This window comes from Poecilia mexicana, unplaced genomic scaffold, assembly GCF_051168715.1.
Source record: "Poecilia mexicana isolate PSO_F unplaced genomic scaffold, ASM5116871v1 scaffold_8, whole genome shotgun sequence".
NCBI classification, from domain to species: Eukaryota; Metazoa; Chordata; class Actinopteri; order Cyprinodontiformes; family Poeciliidae; genus Poecilia; species Poecilia mexicana.
The window spans coordinates 9,501,849-9,518,878 of NW_028263377.1; the positions used below are offsets into that span (position 1 = coordinate 9,501,849).

The 17,030-nt window shown below is 40.8% G+C and overlaps 1 protein-coding gene across 3 annotated transcripts; it reads left to right on the plus strand.

The window, feature by feature from the left end:
* Positions 1-6,454: 6,454 nt before the first annotated feature.
* On the plus strand, positions 6,455-16,871 carry LOC106920465 (extracellular serine/threonine protein kinase FAM20C-like). Of its 3 annotated transcripts, none has more exons than XM_014991489.2 (11): positions 6,455-6,558; positions 7,803-8,324; positions 8,863-9,041; positions 11,528-11,606; positions 11,742-11,834; positions 12,571-12,686; positions 12,814-12,994; positions 15,633-15,742; positions 15,825-15,899; positions 16,014-16,073; positions 16,590-16,678. In XM_014991489.2, exons 2-10 carry the CDS (start codon positions 7,804-7,806, stop codon positions 16,049-16,051), a joined length of 1,392 nt encoding a protein of 463 aa, XP_014846975.2. In that variant the 5' UTR covers positions 6,455-6,558; position 7,803; the 3' UTR covers positions 16,052-16,073; positions 16,590-16,678. The 3 variants fall into 3 exon arrangements, with proteins under 3 accessions (XP_014846975.2, XP_087864339.1, XP_014846974.2); XM_014991488.2 differs by having other exon boundaries at positions 6,457-6,558; positions 15,825-15,906; positions 16,590-16,871; XM_088008213.1 differs by lacking the exon at positions 16,014-16,073 and having other exon boundaries at positions 6,456-6,558; positions 15,825-15,906; positions 16,590-16,871.
* The last annotated feature ends 159 nt before the right edge of the window (positions 16,872-17,030 follow it).

The following is a 17,030-nucleotide window of genomic DNA, read 5'->3' on the forward strand; positions in this document are numbered from 1 at the left end:
ATATACTCCAGTTTGACACAGTCAAAGGCCTTCTCAGCATCCATTGAGACAATGATGCCTGGTATTTCTGTCTGATTTTTGGTCACTATAACTGGGTTTACTTTTAAATGATGAGGTCATAGCTCCATCTCCCTCTCTACCCTGAATGAGCCTTACTCTCACAAATAAACATGCTGCCATTCTGCAGTCTTGTCAGATCTGAAATGGAAAAACCCGCCAAACTAATTTTAGTGTTAAGGATATTAAAATAAATCTTATGAAAATCCTCAGTTTCCTGTCAGCTCTGGAACAAGTTGTTTGATTTAATTTTCCACATCTATGGTCCATAACAAAGTTATTATTTTCAAGTTATCTACCATTATACTGTTGATAGTTGCTCTTAGTCATTTTTTCTGAATAGTATGTAAAATTAGCCCAATGTATTTGTAGTCAGGCAAAAACAGTAAATGTATAGTTTGCTTGAAAATGTACATTTGTGTAGTTATTCAAGTTTTATTTCTTTTGACTTGGTTTTTAGACACTACTACAAAGGAAGGTCTTGTGGCAATAAACTACTGACTTTATTTAAACAACATGGGCAGAAATATTCAACTAAAATTACACAAAATTAAACAAAACATTTTAATGACGACATGAATGAAAAAAATGGCAGAGCTGTACATTTTCCATTCCCTTTGAACTGAATGAGTTCCTGATGTTACCACAAGTCAGAAGCAATCATTTAAAGAATCATTTAATATAATTTAAGACAATAAAGTTTTTACGTATCAATAATTAATGATGGTCTGAAGAGACAATGGTATTTTGACAAGACTTTTACCCTACAGTTTCTGCATGTATAAAACTAAATTATGCTGGTATATGAAGATTATGGCGGTTTCAGTAATAAGCTACCATGTCCTAAAATGCTTTTTTTTTTTTTTTACAGATTTTTAAGAATATTTACTACATTAATGACATAAATGTCAATGTAACACTAAGCAAGTTAACAACCAATCTGCAATAACGCTAATGATTCCAAATGTGAAGGTTATAAATCAACAAATAGTAAATAAAACTATTTCAAGTCATTTAAAACAATCCGCAAAAGTAGATTTTTATTTGTCCCTTCAATGTCACTAAAGTCAGATTAGTGTGTATAGTGTGTGTAAGTGTGTGTTCCTGCAGTACCACAACCCACCACTAGAGGCCGATACTGAGTGACTACCGTATACACACTTATACACAAACTGTTGGTTTTTGTGAATTCTAAGGACTTGTCTGAAAATTTGACAGAGCATCCTCCTGACCTTCTTTTCATTGAATTCAATGCAAACTTTGTGGGGACCAGGTTTTTGGTCCCCACAAAAAATTTGGTCCCCACACCGTGAGTGTGCTGTCTTGCTTTGGTCCCCTCTATGTAGCAAAAACAAACACACACACACACACACACACACACACACACACACACACACACACACACATTTGTCAGAATTGTGTCGTACTTCTTTTGAAACTTATTACACCGTTTACAGAAAAGCATGCCTAGAATGATTGGCGTCGGGCTTGGGCGCCTTTTGTTTTCCTCTTATTAGCGACAACAATCGCGTCCTTACACAGCGCCGCCGCGATCCTCAGACTTAAGCCACAGCAAATGACAGATCACCCCCATGCAGAAAGACGGGAGAGCAGATTATCTCACAAGCTGTCACTTTGAGGTGGGTGCGGATGAGAATTAGAGCATTAGGTTGTGGAGACAGATGGGACAGAAACATCGCATCTGGGTCGTATAAACACAATCACCTGGCTTTTTACATCAGCTGTATGTGTTGTTTTTGAGTAAATGTGTCTCCAAATGGCTTGCTTTTGGGGGAGCTGCTGCTCTCCCCTCGACATTCCCCCTCTCCCTCCATCTTGCTTCCATCTTCTCCCCGTTTGTGTTTGGTCTTCTTTGTTTGTGTTTGTACTTTCTGCAGCAGTCACCTGTTTCTCTCCATCCATACCGGCCCCATATCCATCTACCAAACCTCAGGTCCAGCCTCCTCCCCTCTGCCTCTCTCCCAACATGAATTATTAAAGGCGATCCATACGGGGAGAACAGCGGCAGCTGCCTGAGCTGCAGGAGCCGGCGCAGTCAAAGGCGTCGGGGCTCCTCGGCTCACAGTGGAAGGAAAGGAAATAAAAAGAGGTGATGGGGAATAGATGACAGGAGAAAGGAGTAGATGAGAGAGGAAATGAAAATGTACCTTTGATGAAGGAAAATACTCATCAGAAACATACCAAGAGTGTCACTTTGCTCCTCGAATCTCCCGTAGCAACCGCTGAGGTGTGTGAAATGCTTGGTAGGGCCGAGCCCCGCCTTCGAGGACGAAGCTCCTCCCCACCTCAGAGCTGCAGTTTCTGAGAGTCACTCTTAAAGAGCAGCCCTCTCCTGTGAGCTCCTTCAGACTAGCCAGCAGCAATTGGCAAACACCTGGTGGAACTGCGCATCTCATTATATGAGTTATTTCTTAGTCCACTGATAAAAAAAAAGTTGCTAAAGGGTTAATAGAGAAGCAATGTTGCGATGACTTCTTGAGTTTCTTAAAGAGACAAAGCCCCAATTACGAAGTCAAATTTCTTTTAAATCATATTTGATACATGCAGCATTTTACTACAACTGAAGGTAATGTAGTTACATGACTGCGCTATAAAATGGCTAAAATGCAGCTGGAAAACATAATTCTGCCTCTTTAATGAAACACATCCCAATCTAGTCTTAACACACATTTTCCTAACAAAATCAAACGGTCGCTCACTCACCACACAAACAACCGCATGAGCCAGTGTAACTAACCACAAGTACAAACCCACAAAACTCCCTTTGACTTTCGTCGGTCGGCGCCCAGCGTCTCCCTCCGGAGAGCCAGATGTGATCTTACATTCACTTTGTCTACTTATCCTGGGTTTTGCACAACAAAGTCGCCGGGAGTCGTCCCGGCTGTCGGACAGGAGAGAACGCGCGGCCCAATTAAGTGTCAAATTCTGGGTTGTTTCCAAGCAACCCGCATTCAGCCACAACTGCTGAGAGGGAGACCGGGCTTCAAAGCTTTTGAAGGATGTTTTCGCCGTTTGAATGGGAGAGCTCAGCGAACGCTTCCTGCGTGGGGAGAATAGGAAGAAGGCCGTGAGAATGAGAGAGGTTGTGATGAGAGAAAAGAGGCGCCACTTTGCGATATGATTCACTGACAACCTGCAATCAGATCTGAGTTTTCACAAAATGAACCCGTTTGATGTGGAATCCTCGTTTCGGATGATCACAAGAAAATGCTGCCGGTTAGTGGTTGCTGACCAGAAATTGATGGATTTTCTGAGAAATCTGGTCAATCAGGCAACAGAAAAATCGATTAAAGGGTAAATTTGATTTTTTTTTTTATTGGCAAAATGAATTAACTCTTACTGCTTTTTTTTGAAAGTTATTCAAATAAGTAGCAGCTTAGGTACGATAGTCCAGCCAGCTGAATATTTCAATGTGAGCCATGGCTACACGCTCCGAAACCTTTGGTGAAAATAAGCAGTCGATTTGTGTATACATTTCTTACCTAATTATTTCAAAGTGAGTGGGACTCCTTTGTGTAACGTGTGTAAGCCTAATCACATCTGAATTAACCCTTTCCCTTCTCTGTGGTCGTTTTGGTGCAACCTTATTGCAACGTGTGGTTTGTTTAAAGGGGCAGCATTATGTAAACTGACTTCTTTTTTAGGTTTTCATCATGCTAATGTTATTCCCTCTTCAGAAACATACCTGGAGTGTTGCTTTGATTCGTTCATGCGTTTTTGAGAAATAATTTAATCACCCATGCCAACCGTTCAGCTGAGCAAAATGCCAGTGTGGAGCCTTGGAGATGCATTTTCCAAGTTTCCACAGAGCAACCCTCCTCCGCGACTCCCTCACTTGGCTCCTTCAGACTAGCCAGCAGCAATTAGCAAAGACCTGGTGGAGCTGAGCATGTCCTGAGTGCGACGCTGGTAAAAACGTCCCTAAAGGGTTAATAGAGGAGCCATGTTGTGATGTCAAATTTATTTTTACTCATATTTGGTAAGTACATCAATTTTATAATACCTGAAGGAAACACAGTTACTGGATTGTGCTATTAGATAGCACTATGTGACTGGAAGATGGACAATACTGCCCCTTTAAAGGAACCCAGCATGCATACGGTCATTGTGACGATGGATGCCTCTGTGTAAAAACGTACTGCAGGACATCGACATGCTGACTGGACGAAAGCAACATTAGGTTTGGTGTTATGCGATAAAAGTAAGTTTGTTTGGGAGGTAAAATATTTTAGCTCAAAGATTGCTTGATGTGCACAAATTTTCACATATTTTTAAAATCTATATCACAAAAAAAGAAAAGAAAATCTATGAAACCACTCTGCCCCAGTGACTCAATATTTTTTTACTTAGCAGAGCAAAAACTCGATCATTAATACTGCATTACTTGTAGTAGATTTACAAGGCTATGTTTATTTAGAGCATTTTCTCAAATTAATTCTTCCGCTTATGTCATTTACGATATTTAAAAGATATCTGCATGTGTTACCCTCTGCTTGTTCATGCAAGCTTGAGAAACAGCAATGAAAACCACTGGGATCTGCTGTAACACATTAAAACAACCCCAAAAACATGATGTGCAAAATCCAAACAATTTAATTAGCAACAGACTATTACATATTATTTTCATCGCCAGAAAAAAAAAAAAAAGAAATAAAGCAGTGAAGGTCGTGGAAAAAAATGGCTTAAAGTAGCAGCTGGAGATTTAAACTGATGGTTCGTTATAAAGGAGCTGTCGTTTCAAAAAAGTGATGGAGGGAGACTGTGTTCGGGGTATGAATATTTGATGTAATCTGAGCTTCTTTGGAATATTAATTCAGTAGCCTGTGTGCATATTTCTGTTTGTGAGCACCTGGAAACCCCTCACAGGTGAATTCAAGCCACTTCTTCTCCATTTTCATCCAGGTTTCAAGTGAGGCTTTTTGCATAATGAAGTTATTTGCATAAAAAAAAGATGAAAAGAGGAATTTGAAGCAACAGAAAAGTAACAGAATGGTGTCACATCTCAAAGAGCTTTCAAGGTTTTGGGTTTTGAAACCCAGCCTGGTGTTCTTCTGCAGGGAGTTGGCGTGTTCTCCAGGACATGCGTGGGTTCCCTCTGGGTGTTCTGGCTTCCTCCCAAAGCTCAAAAATATGCATGTTAAGTTAATTTGTCTTTCTAAATGCGAGTGTATTCATGTGTGATCATTTGTCCTGTGATGGACGGCCAACCTGTCCCAGATGAGTCCGTCCACAGTCACAGGAGACAGAAACCCGTCTCCTGTGATCCTGTAAGAAAAGTGAGACCAACATCTGGGATTACTTCTTCAAGAAGCAGCATTGCGTGTTTTCCTGCTATTTTATAACACAATCATGTAACTACGTCACCTTCAGTTGTTATAAAAATGCTGGACATGTCAAATATGACTTAAAAGGAATTTTACTTTATAATTTAATGCCTTGAAATTGGGACTCTGCCTCTTTAAGAAGCTGCTGCTCTTTCTGAAACTCCGCTTTCAGGAAGTCATCACAACATGGCTCCTCTATTAACCCTTTAAAAACGTTTTTAGCAGCTGATGCAATAGTTTCAGGTGTTTGCTAATTGCTGTTGGCTAGTCTGGAGGAGCTGAGTAGAATCAAGGCAACACTCCAGGTATGTTTCTGATGATAAAACATCATTATAAAATTATGTAAAACTAAAGAAAAATGTATTTTCCACAACACTGCCCCTTTTAATTTATTTTATGTAGCGTTCAAGCAGTTAACAGTCATGGTCAGTTGTCCTTACAAATTGAAGATGGTGTATGATTTTATCTTCTGACTCGATAATGGGATAAATCTCATTATTTCGTTGAGATGCAGTCATCAAATCAGATGCTAACTTCAGTGTTGTGTTTTCCTCTTTAAAAAGTGGAGGAGTTTACCACATTCATCATGGTTCAACATGTTTCCTATCACAACACTGAGCGGAAAAAAGATTACCATGACCTTTAGAAAGAGATGAAGAGGAAAAATAAAGCAGGATTTCATTTACAGATGCTTTTTAATTTGAATTTTTATGTTTTCTAGCTCAAAATATGCCATTTAAACCAATTTAATACCCACCAAAGAGGCTTGATAGCACATTATTTAATATAAGACCCATGTATTTTGTCTCAAAATGTGATGATTTGAGAAAATGAGAGAGTTGGTTATTACAGATTGATATCATGATACAGCCTCAACCTCTTCCTGTTCATATTAGCTGACCTGCATTGATCGGAGCGGTGTAACATCGGCGTTTGGCGCCGGGTTTTTTTGTGTGTGTGCTTTCTTTCCACCTAACCGAGGGTCACGCCGACACAAGTCACCGCGACCCGCCGTTCTCCTCTCTGCTGTTTGCTCTGCAGTGACCACACGATGACAAACAAACAATCGGCCTTCCTGGTGAGGCGCGGATCAAAGTGTACCTCTGTCACACCGGGGGAATGAAGAGGAGAGAGGTGGACTTGAAGGGAAAGAAATGTAAGTTATTCCTCCTTTTTTTTATTATTCGTCTCTGCGGCTTCTCTCAGGAGATTCTGAAGGCTTGCTCAATAATGCATTGGTTTTCTTTGTGAACTTTTCTCTCTTTGACTGGATGTAAATGACCTTTTCTTTATGACTTATATGAATATGGATGAAAGTGTGGATTCAGAAAAAAAAGGTCGCCGCGCCTTGTCTGCTGGGTTTTAGATCCGTCCTCGGAGAACATATTGCAGGAGGACAAGGGAGACGAAAGGAATCGACTGGAAGGACAAAAATGTTACAATAATCCACTTTATTGTGTTGAGTAATCATTGCAGACCTGACACTAAAACTTTGAGCTGCTGTTTGGAAGCTAGCAAACATTTTTTTTAATAAGCGCTACCTTAAATTTACCAAATAGCACAAAATAAATCCTTTTAATCAAAAGCCTAACATTTTAAGTTTTTCTGTGTTGTGTGATTTAAATTATTATAGAACATAGTTAAATAATTACACAAGTTTCTACTCAGAAAGATAAATGTCAACGTCTTAAGAGGGATTAGCAGAAAGGGTCCCTCAATGTCAAACTTCCAAGTTCTGGAATCTGAAGTTTCTCACCAACCCCAACCTCAAAATCCAACATGGCCGCCTTCATACATATCGCTAAAGTGTTTCAAAGTACAAAATTCAGAGATGCTTGTTTTGCTAGCAGCAGTTAGCTTAGCCATTGAGGGCCTCTAAGCAAATCTAATCGTCTCTGTGTTTGCCTGAAATCACAAACATCTCGTCTGCTCTTCAGTTCCTTCAGATCGTTGAATGATGCGTCGCTTTTTGAAATCTTTTAGCTTGTTTTATCTGGTTCAGTGGGTTGAAGTCAGCTGATTTTGTTGGCAGCAGTCAATTCCTGGGCGTGGCTTGAAAGATTTTATTTCAGGAAAATGAGGAAGTTATCATTTTTTACGTAGAATTGGGGCGGCTCTGATAGCTTTTTATTTCTTACTAAATGAAGCCGTCATTCAGGAACTACTTCTTTGTATTTACCCATACACATTTTTTTCGATTATCTGAACTATTTAAATGTAACAAATAAGTAGAAACAGAAAAATCAGTTTTTTTTGTTGTTTTTTTTTTACAAAATTGTACTTCCAACAGTTAAACTTTGGTACAAATCAAATTGGTTTAATCTTAAATTAGATACTTAACACTTTGACTGGCTTCTCATGTGGACTTCCTGGTCTTTTTTTCCTCTTCCTTGCTCTCAGCATGGTGCATCTAAACCTGAGACATTCGACTCGCTCCATCTACCTGGGCCTGGCGTGTGTGTCCTTAACTCTCCACCTTCTTCTGGCCTTGTTTTGCCTCTCCGTCCTCCAGTCCGCCTGTGTCCTTCCCACTTCCTCCTCATCCTCCGTTCCAAGGATAGATCCAGTCTCGCACGCCTCCTCCTCCTCTTCTTCTGCTGCCTCAAATAAACAAGCCAACAGCCGCCAACACAGCAATGGTCACAAGCCCAGCGTCGGTGGCACGATTGACCACGAAGGGAACAACTTGTTCAGCGAGGATCTGGAGAAGGCGAAGAAACTAATCGGAGTTGGAAAAGTGAGCAAAAAGGAGAGCAGTCGCTCCAAGCTGGAGGAGCTGTTCAGACATCCTTTATACAACCTGCCACGCCCAAAACTGCAGGAAGACGATTGGCTGCTGAGGCTGAAAACAGATGCAGAGGCAGAGGAAACTGAACAGGAAGAAAAATTGAATCGAGACTCCGTCACTAGCGACAGCGACTGGTAGGGGAGATTAATCAGAAAAAGACAAACCTGAAATCAGCAGCCTAGAAGGTCAAGCTTCTTCAAGAAGACTTCATTTTCACTGTCTAAATGAAACCCAGATACACTAGGAAGTAAACTAGCTAGCAAAGTGTTTTGTTTTTTTATTTGCAAAACAACCTCAACCTCAAAAATGTTGAAAACCAAACTTCATTGTCCTTGAACTTTACAGTTATATCATTCACTGTGTTGATATGGCACGAAGCCCACACTAACGTTTGTAGGTGCAATGAGAGAAAATGTAGCGTGACTCATTAGCATTACCCAGGCTGGTGACAGATAAAGAACTACAGCTATTGTGTTCCCTAAACGTGTTTTTACCAACAATTAAAACTATTAGAGACATTTAAAAAGACAAGCCATTTGACAAACATTCACGTTAGGTGTTAATGTAACCATAATTTTTATGAAATTCCTTCCGCTGTTTTTTTTTATTGGCCAACAAAACGGCTCTGCTTTACGCCACTGTACGTACACTGGAACAAGTCTCGCTCTGCAGGCAAAGTGCCAGTGAAGAGGAAGGCTATGATAAAGTCACCTGGACCAGAGATGAGGAGACCCACCCTCCCTGGCTGAGGTTCCACCTGGGCATCTCTCGCTGGGAGCTGTACGACAGGAAAGACCTCAACCTGGCCCAGCTGACTCATTACTTGGCGACGCAGCGCATCCTGGGGGCCGGTGAGTAAATATGGCGACAGGTGAGAGAGGACAGCGAGCGGAAGTGACACACGAGGATAAAATGTTGTTGTCGCTTCAGGTTTTAGTCTGATAACACAAGCGGGCTATCCTGGAGGCAGAAACGAGTATTCCCTGAATAAGTCAACACTTTATAAAAAAAATTTTAAGGAACATATCCACACATTCACACATAAAAACGCAGAAGATAGAGGAAAATCAAATGGCAACGCTTGCCAGCGCAGTGGGACGTACCAGAACAAGCCCAGGAGGGTCTCAGATAAGAAGAGGGTTAAAAAGCAAACAGCGAGGAGGCGAGTCGGGCGGTAATTGAGTTCCTGGAGGTCAGTGAAGAGCCGACTGCAGCCTCCGACAGAGACCGTAATGTATTATTAAATCCAAACAAGCAACCGGTGCAGAGAAAAACATCACTTCATCATCATAACTTCTTTATTTGTTTGTTGTCGTGCGGTTACAAAACTTATATTTTACTTATTCAACACCACTGAAAGCACACAGTAACAGAATCTTTCACAAATGCTTTCTGCATACAGGATACAAGCTTAAAAGTCAACGTTTAGCTCTGATTGGTGCAGACAGAACATGTAGCTCTCATCGGAGTAAGCTAATGAAAGTTCAATACACAAATGATATATTTAGTTTGCATGTTTCTGCTAGAAAATATCACAAAAACGCCCCAAAAATGATTTTAAATATAGAAAACTTTGTACCACTGAGGAACAGTAGCTGCGTTTCCATTACAAATGTGTGCAAAACTTTGTCAACATTCTGCTAATATATTAAAAACCACACAATTTCGCATCTGCAATGTTTCCATTAAATAAGAGACGCATTTGAAATCCCATGTGAATTGTTCATGCCATCAATTGTAAAAAAAAAAGTGCGGATGCGTCATCCTCCTCCTCCCCCTTCCTGTCGTCTTCTTCGTCTTTTCTGCCAGTAGTAAACATCCGGTTATTGATGACGACTTGTGTGACGCAAATACAAGTATTTCTAGTTTTGTGAAACTAGAAATACTTGATAGAATATCGATACGTTCGAAAAACCACCTTGTCCTAGCACAAAAACATTTCACCAAAAAACGTGAATTTTTAAAATCCAATTAATTTATTTTTACAGTTCCAATTCGCACAATTGTATGGTCTGTGGAGACGCAGCTGGTGAGGTACTTTCTTTTAGCCATGATAAGAAGCTTCTGATGTTGTCGCTCGTTCAGGAATGGCTTAAATCAAGTAATGGGACAATTGTAACACATTTCCTTGATAATGTCTGACTGAAGCTTTGATTCCAGAACACTTGAACGGGCTTTTTCTTCCACTTAACTTTCCATCGATATGCTTGGTTACAGCAACCGGTTTCCTTAGCAATAACTTTTTGTGGCTTAGCCTTCCTGTGGCTGGTGCCACTGAATAACTGTCAAGTCAGCAGTGTGGTTCATTTCTGTATTTTTTTTATTCTGTTTCAGTCTTATGCCATATCAAAATCTTAAGAATCTGAATTTTAAATTTTAATCATAAAATCAGCAGAAACAACTGCTTGAACGACATCACTCTGTGTTTAACGAAACCATATAATGTCTGAGCATCAGTTTTTCACTTCAATCATTGAACTAAGTTCACTTCTTATTTGACAAACTTATTTGATGAAGACATCCATAGTTTCTCATTTGGAGTCTGCACTGGCGTCAGCACGCTGCAGAATAAATAATGTACTGAGATGTAATGTTGTTATTGATTTTCCAGTGCAGATTAAGCTCAAATCTCTGCGACAGGCTTTTTTTTCTCCCTTCTGCGTGACAATCCGGTTTTCCATGTTTAACTTCTTAATCACCAAAGTATCTATTTAAATACATTTAAATGAGATTTTGTTTATGCAACCTGACGAAACCAAACTTACAGTTCATAAAAACTCAATTTATTCTGAAACCTGAGCATCCGGTTAATAACTTGATTACAAAAAAGTGACACGTCTGAATTGTATTTACACTAATGAGTGCATTTTCCGAAGCTTGAAGGAAGCTGATTTGGTCGGTTGGGATTAAAACACCTAAAAATGGAAAGAAAAAAAAAAGTGGAAAAAAGTAGAAATAGAAATAATTAAAATCCCTGCAGAGAAAAAACGGCTTCAGTGCAGCCATATTTTAAAGGCTCCACATTAATAACATGCACTATTAAATCCTACTGTGTGAATTAAGTCATTGTGTCAGTTTCATCAGTTTATCCAAATCTGTCTGCAGTGTGAAAATAGATGCTGAGCAGCAGCTCAGTTATGTAATATGCCACCATGTGGAGAAACAGACACATTGCGCCTCTCAGCTACAACACAGGCTGTTCTTCCCTCAACACAAATCTCGTCTTTAATGTGCGTAGCATGTACCTTACTGTGGCATGAAAGCAGGGATGAAAGACGACACCCTCTGTATTTTATAATTTATACGCTACTGTAACCGTTTGATGTTTGTTTTTAAGTTCAAAAGAAAGGAGGCACCCAGCTGAAGCTGCTCGTGTCGTTCCCAAACTACGGCCAGGCTCTGCTCAAACCCATGAGGTAAGACACGATGTTCTGACTGAAACCTCTGAGGCTCACACAGCCGCAGGTGGGTTCATATTTTATTAAAGAATAAAGCAACATACAGTTGTGTGTGTGTGTGTGTGTGTGTGTGTGTTTTTTCGTTGCCCACAGACAATCCAGGGATGCTGAGACGGATGTGAACCTGTTTTATTTCTCCGACTTTGAGCGACACAACGCAGAGATCGCCGCCTTCCATCTCGACAGGTACGAATGATCAGTGTACGAAAAGTTTTAGTTGGAGTCCTCACTGCATTTATTGCCACTGAATGAAAACGAGTGTGCCTTTGCTGTTCTATATATATGATTAAAATCTATGCTAGGAAATAATTGTTTGCTATTTACTTTCAATCCAATCATCGTCAGCTCTAAAATTTCCTTTCATGCAAATGCAACTGAGGCACTCTTTGAATTTGTGTACACATTTAGGAGCTTTTAATTAGTAATACACAATAAATGATAAAAATGACATGTCACAGTGGTCGGTTTCAAAACGGAAAAGGCTGAAGAACATGCAGCATAGCATAAGTAAAGCAGTGATTGTTGGGCCGTACGAGTCAGAAAGTAGTTTTCAACAGTGACTGTGACAAACGATGCTTTATGTCAGGCTGACTCGTTAGCCTCTCTTTTGGAAAATGAGTAACATTACTTGAAGACGATAAGCTAAATGAGCAGGAACGAGATTTATTTTCACAATAAGAACAGACATCTGAAAGCTAACAGACCTGCGATCAGATCTAAGCAGAAGCCGATGAAATGATTGGAAGAAAGTAGGTTATGCAGCCTGTCAACAAACCCGCCAAGGTGATGAGTGATGGCTCAATGCCACAGACTTTAGCTGTTTTAGTGTTATATATAACTCTGCTTAGGAAAAGACATACACTATTTCTGTTTGTAAGGGATTTGTTTCATGCTATGTAACATTTTCCCTTCAACGTCTCAGAGTGCTGGGCTTTAACAGAATCCCCCCGGTGGTCGGTCGACTCATCAACGTCACCACACAGATCAGAGAGGTCACCGCTGACGAGAGGCTGTCCAGGACCTTCTTCACCTCCCCAGGTGTGTGAGGCAACGCACGCGCACACCTCCGGATCTGCCGGAGCGCAGACATCTAATACGTGCTGCTCTTTCATGGAGTCCCAGTCTGCTTTTTCCTGACATCGCTGCGTCTTTCCTCTCGTTTCAGCCGGAAACCTGTGTTTCTACGGTAAGTGCGAGTACTACTGCTCAGTGGAGCACCCGGTATGTGGCCGGCCTCATGCGCTGGAGGTGTCCCTCGCTACCATGCTGCCCGACCTCAGCCTGGCTCCCCGCAGGTCCTGGAGGTCACCGTGGAGACGGTCCTACAGCCGCACAAAGCTGGCACAGTAGGTAGCCTCTTATTTAGCGAAGAATAGCATTTGATTGCAGAAGTGTTTGCTACTCTTCAACTCTTCCATATCTTGTCAAATTTTGAGCCAAAGGAGCGCCTAACTAGGAAGCCGGTGGCTTTCGAAACGTCTCCCAACAAAAATCATAAATGAATGGAGTCCATTTGTTTTTAGCTCTCCTGAGTCAATACATTTTAGAACGAAGTTGGACTGTAATTCCAGCTATGAATCACATACATGTGCTTCTATTTCACCTTTTTGCACTATTGCAAGCTAAACTCCAAATAAAACACATTGAGGCTTGTGGTTTGAACACGACAAAATGTGCAAAAGTTCAAGGTGGATGAATATTTTTGTAAGGAATATCAGTCCCTGCTGCTGACACACCTCACTTCTTGCTTTACTTTAGAAGTTTTATTGCAAATTCTCTTACACCCCTTAACTCTTTTAAAGTTGTTGTATTTTTTGCATGCACATACTCGTTGAAAAAGCAGCATGGCAGAAACATTACTGTTGCCATCCTGTCGCATCGTCTAAAGTACCATGAGTTTACACTGACCTCCAGTGGTGAGAGAGAAAACTGCAAGGACTAGTATTTTTTATGCATTTGTGTCCAGTCCTATCCTGCAACTTTAGCATGCAGCCAATCCTGATTCAAATATCTGTAAATGACATCATCATGCTATTAAGTTTTAAAAATGCCTTTTAGCAAGTTGTCCATTTGACTCAGGTGTGTTGGAGCAGGATGCATCTATACGCCGCAGGATGGTGGTTCTTATAAAAGGTTTATGATGACAGTTTTCTATTATTAAACTGAGGAAGGCATTCGAGAACATTAAAACCAATAGCTGAAGGTGCTGTGGTGGCGCAGGGGCAAAGCACAACCCATGTATTGTGGCCTTGGTTCTGAGAATACAGGTGCTGGTCATAAAATTAGAATATTGTGATAAAGTTCATTATTTTCCATAATGTCATGATAAAAATTAAATTGTCATATATTTTAGATTCATTGCACACCAACTGAAATATTTCAGGTCTTTTATTGTTTTAATTTTGATGATTTTGGCAAACAGCTCTTGAAAACCCAAAATCCCTGTCTCAAAAAATTAGAATATTATGAAAAGGTTCTCTGAACGAGCAATAAAAATAATCATCTGAATCAACAAAGTAACTCTAAACACCTGAAAAAGATTCCTGAGGCCTTTAAAAACTCCCAGCCTGGTTCGTTACTCAAAACCGCAATCATGGGTCAGATTGCTGACCTGACTGCTGTCCAGAAGGCCATCATTGACATCCTCAAGCAAGAGGGTGAGAAACGGAAAGAAATTTCTGAACGAATCGGCTGTTTGCAGAGTGTTATATCAAGGCACCTCAGTGGGAAGTCAGTAGGAAGGAAAAAGTGTGGCAGAAAACGCTGCACAACGAGAAGAGGTGACCAGACCCTGAGGGAGATTGTGGAGAAGGGCCGATTCAAGACCTTGGGGGAAGCAGTGGACTGAGTCTGGAGTAGAAACATCCAGAGCCACTGTGCACAGGCGTGTGCAGGAAATGGGCTACAGGTGCCGCATTCCCCAGGTCAAAGGTCAAGCCACTTTTGAACCAGAAACAGCGGCAGAAGCGCCTGACCTGGGCTACAGAGAAGCAGCACTTTGGACCACTGTTGTTCAGTGGTCCAAAGTACTTTTTTCGGATGAAAGCAAACTTTGCATGTCATTCGGAAATCAAAGTGCCAGACTCTGGAGGAAGACTGGGGAGAAGGAAATTCCAAAATGCCAGAAGTCCAGTGTCAAGTACCCACAGTCAGTGACGGTCTGGGTGCCATGTCAGCTGCTGGTGTTGGTCCACTGGGTTTTATCAAGGGCAGGATCAATGCAGCAGCTATCAGAAGATTTTGGAGCACTTCATGCTTCCATCTGCTGAAAAGTTTTATGGAGATGAAAATTTAATTTGGTCTGGAATCGGCCCTTCTCCACAATCTTCCTCAGGGTCCGGTCACCTCTTCTCGTTGTGTAGCGTTTTCTGCCACACTTTTTCCTTCCTACTGACTTCCCACTGAGGTGCCTTGATATAACACTCTGCAGATTCGTTCAGAAATTTCTTTCCGTTTCTCACCCTCTTGCTTGAGGATGTCAGTGATGGCCTTCTGGACAGCAGTCAGGTCAGCAGTCTGACCCATGATTGCGGTTTTGAGTAACGAACCAGGCTGGGAGTTTTTAAAGGCCTCAGGAATCTTTTTCAGGTGTTTAGAGTTACTTTGTTGATTCAGATGATTATTTTTATTGCTCGTTCAGAGAACCTTTTCATAATATTCTAATTTTTTGAGACAGGGATTTTGGGTTTTCATGAGCTGTTTGCCAAAATCATCAAAATTAAAACAATAAAAGACCTGAAATATTTCAGTTGGTGTGCAATGAATCTAAAATATATGACAATTTAATTTTTATCATGACATTATGGAAAATAATGAACTTTATCACAGTATTCTAATTTTATGACCAGCACCTGTACACACGATGTTAAAATCTGTAATTTTATTTGTACAGAATAATACCACGAACATGGCAGAAAACTCAGTATTTATGCTCTTTTGTAAATTATACAAATGTGTAAATTGCTGTTTACTTTCTGTCCCCAGCTGGGAAAAGGACGCTGCTTACTGTGACACCGTGAAGGAGACGCCTCCGTACAACCGCGGCACCAGACTGGTGGATCTCATCGACATGGCTGTGCTGGACTTCCTCATGAGTCCGTTCATGTTTCCAACACCAAACATGGAAAAACTCAGTGAGAAAAATAAAGCATTATTACTGGTTATTTTCTTTGCTAGGCAACATGGACCGACATCACTACGAGACGTTTGAGGAATTTGGCAACGAGACTTTCCTCCTTCACCTGGACAACGGTCGGGCGTAAGACGATTTAAAATGATCACCATTGTTTTTTAATGGTTCATTTTATTTGTTATTAATTGATGCATCTGTGTTGCCTCTAAAAGCAGTTTTTAATAATTATCTAGATTTGGGCGACATTCTCAGGACGAGCCGTCTATTTTAGCTCCTTTGGTGCAGTGTTGCAGGTAAATCCAATAAAAAAAAAAAAAGAGAAAATTGAAGAACAATAAATCTGCAGTGCTGTGAAATGTATTTGGAGAATATTAATCAGAGGTTTCTTCTTTTTTTGTAACATCTATATTATTCAAAATCATACCAAAAACTTTGAGTTGTCTGTGATTGGCTACACTTAGCTCAGCCACACGTTACTGCCTCTTCTCCAGAATAAAACAGTTACTTCACTAGAACCCGTCTGACAGCAGCAAGTAGGGTAAAAGTAAACCAATGAGAAAGAAGCTGAACTTTTTGGAAGGTGTGCGTAAAACACAGCATAACGAAATTAAACTAATTGAAATCATCTCTTTGTCTTTAATCAAGTTAAATTTGATGTTAAAGTTTGTTCTGAAACATCTCAGTGTGATAAAAGCAGGGAAAACAAAAGACGTCTGTAAGGGAGCAAATACTTTTCACAACGCTGCATCTTACTGAAAATCCCAGAACTTTAAGTCGATTTTTCTCCACCTTCTGCTCCTTTTCCGTAGAATCCGTCGCTCCACCCTCCTCCGCCTGAGGCTCTTGTCCCGTCCTGACTTTCGTCTGAGTGATGTCATGCGGGAGTCGTTGGCCCAGGATCCGCTCACAGCTGTGGCCCCCCTCCTCTCCGAGCCACACCTGTCTGCTTTGGATCGACGCCTAGCAACCGTTTTGGCGGCCGTTCAGTCTTGCCAGGACAGGAACGAGGATGTCGTTTATAACGATTTGGATGAACACGACGATCAACAGCTTGGGGAAAATCCGTGACAATAAATTATATATTTTCTATATTTAGCATATGCGTCCCATATTTTGTCCCCGGTTTTGTAACTTAGCAGGTTGCGTTTCAAACTGTCAGAGAAACTCTCTGAGGTCCTTTTCCTTTGATGCTCTGACGACAGCGTCCTTATGGGCCCAATTAGTCCCACCACTTTAAATATTTTCATGAA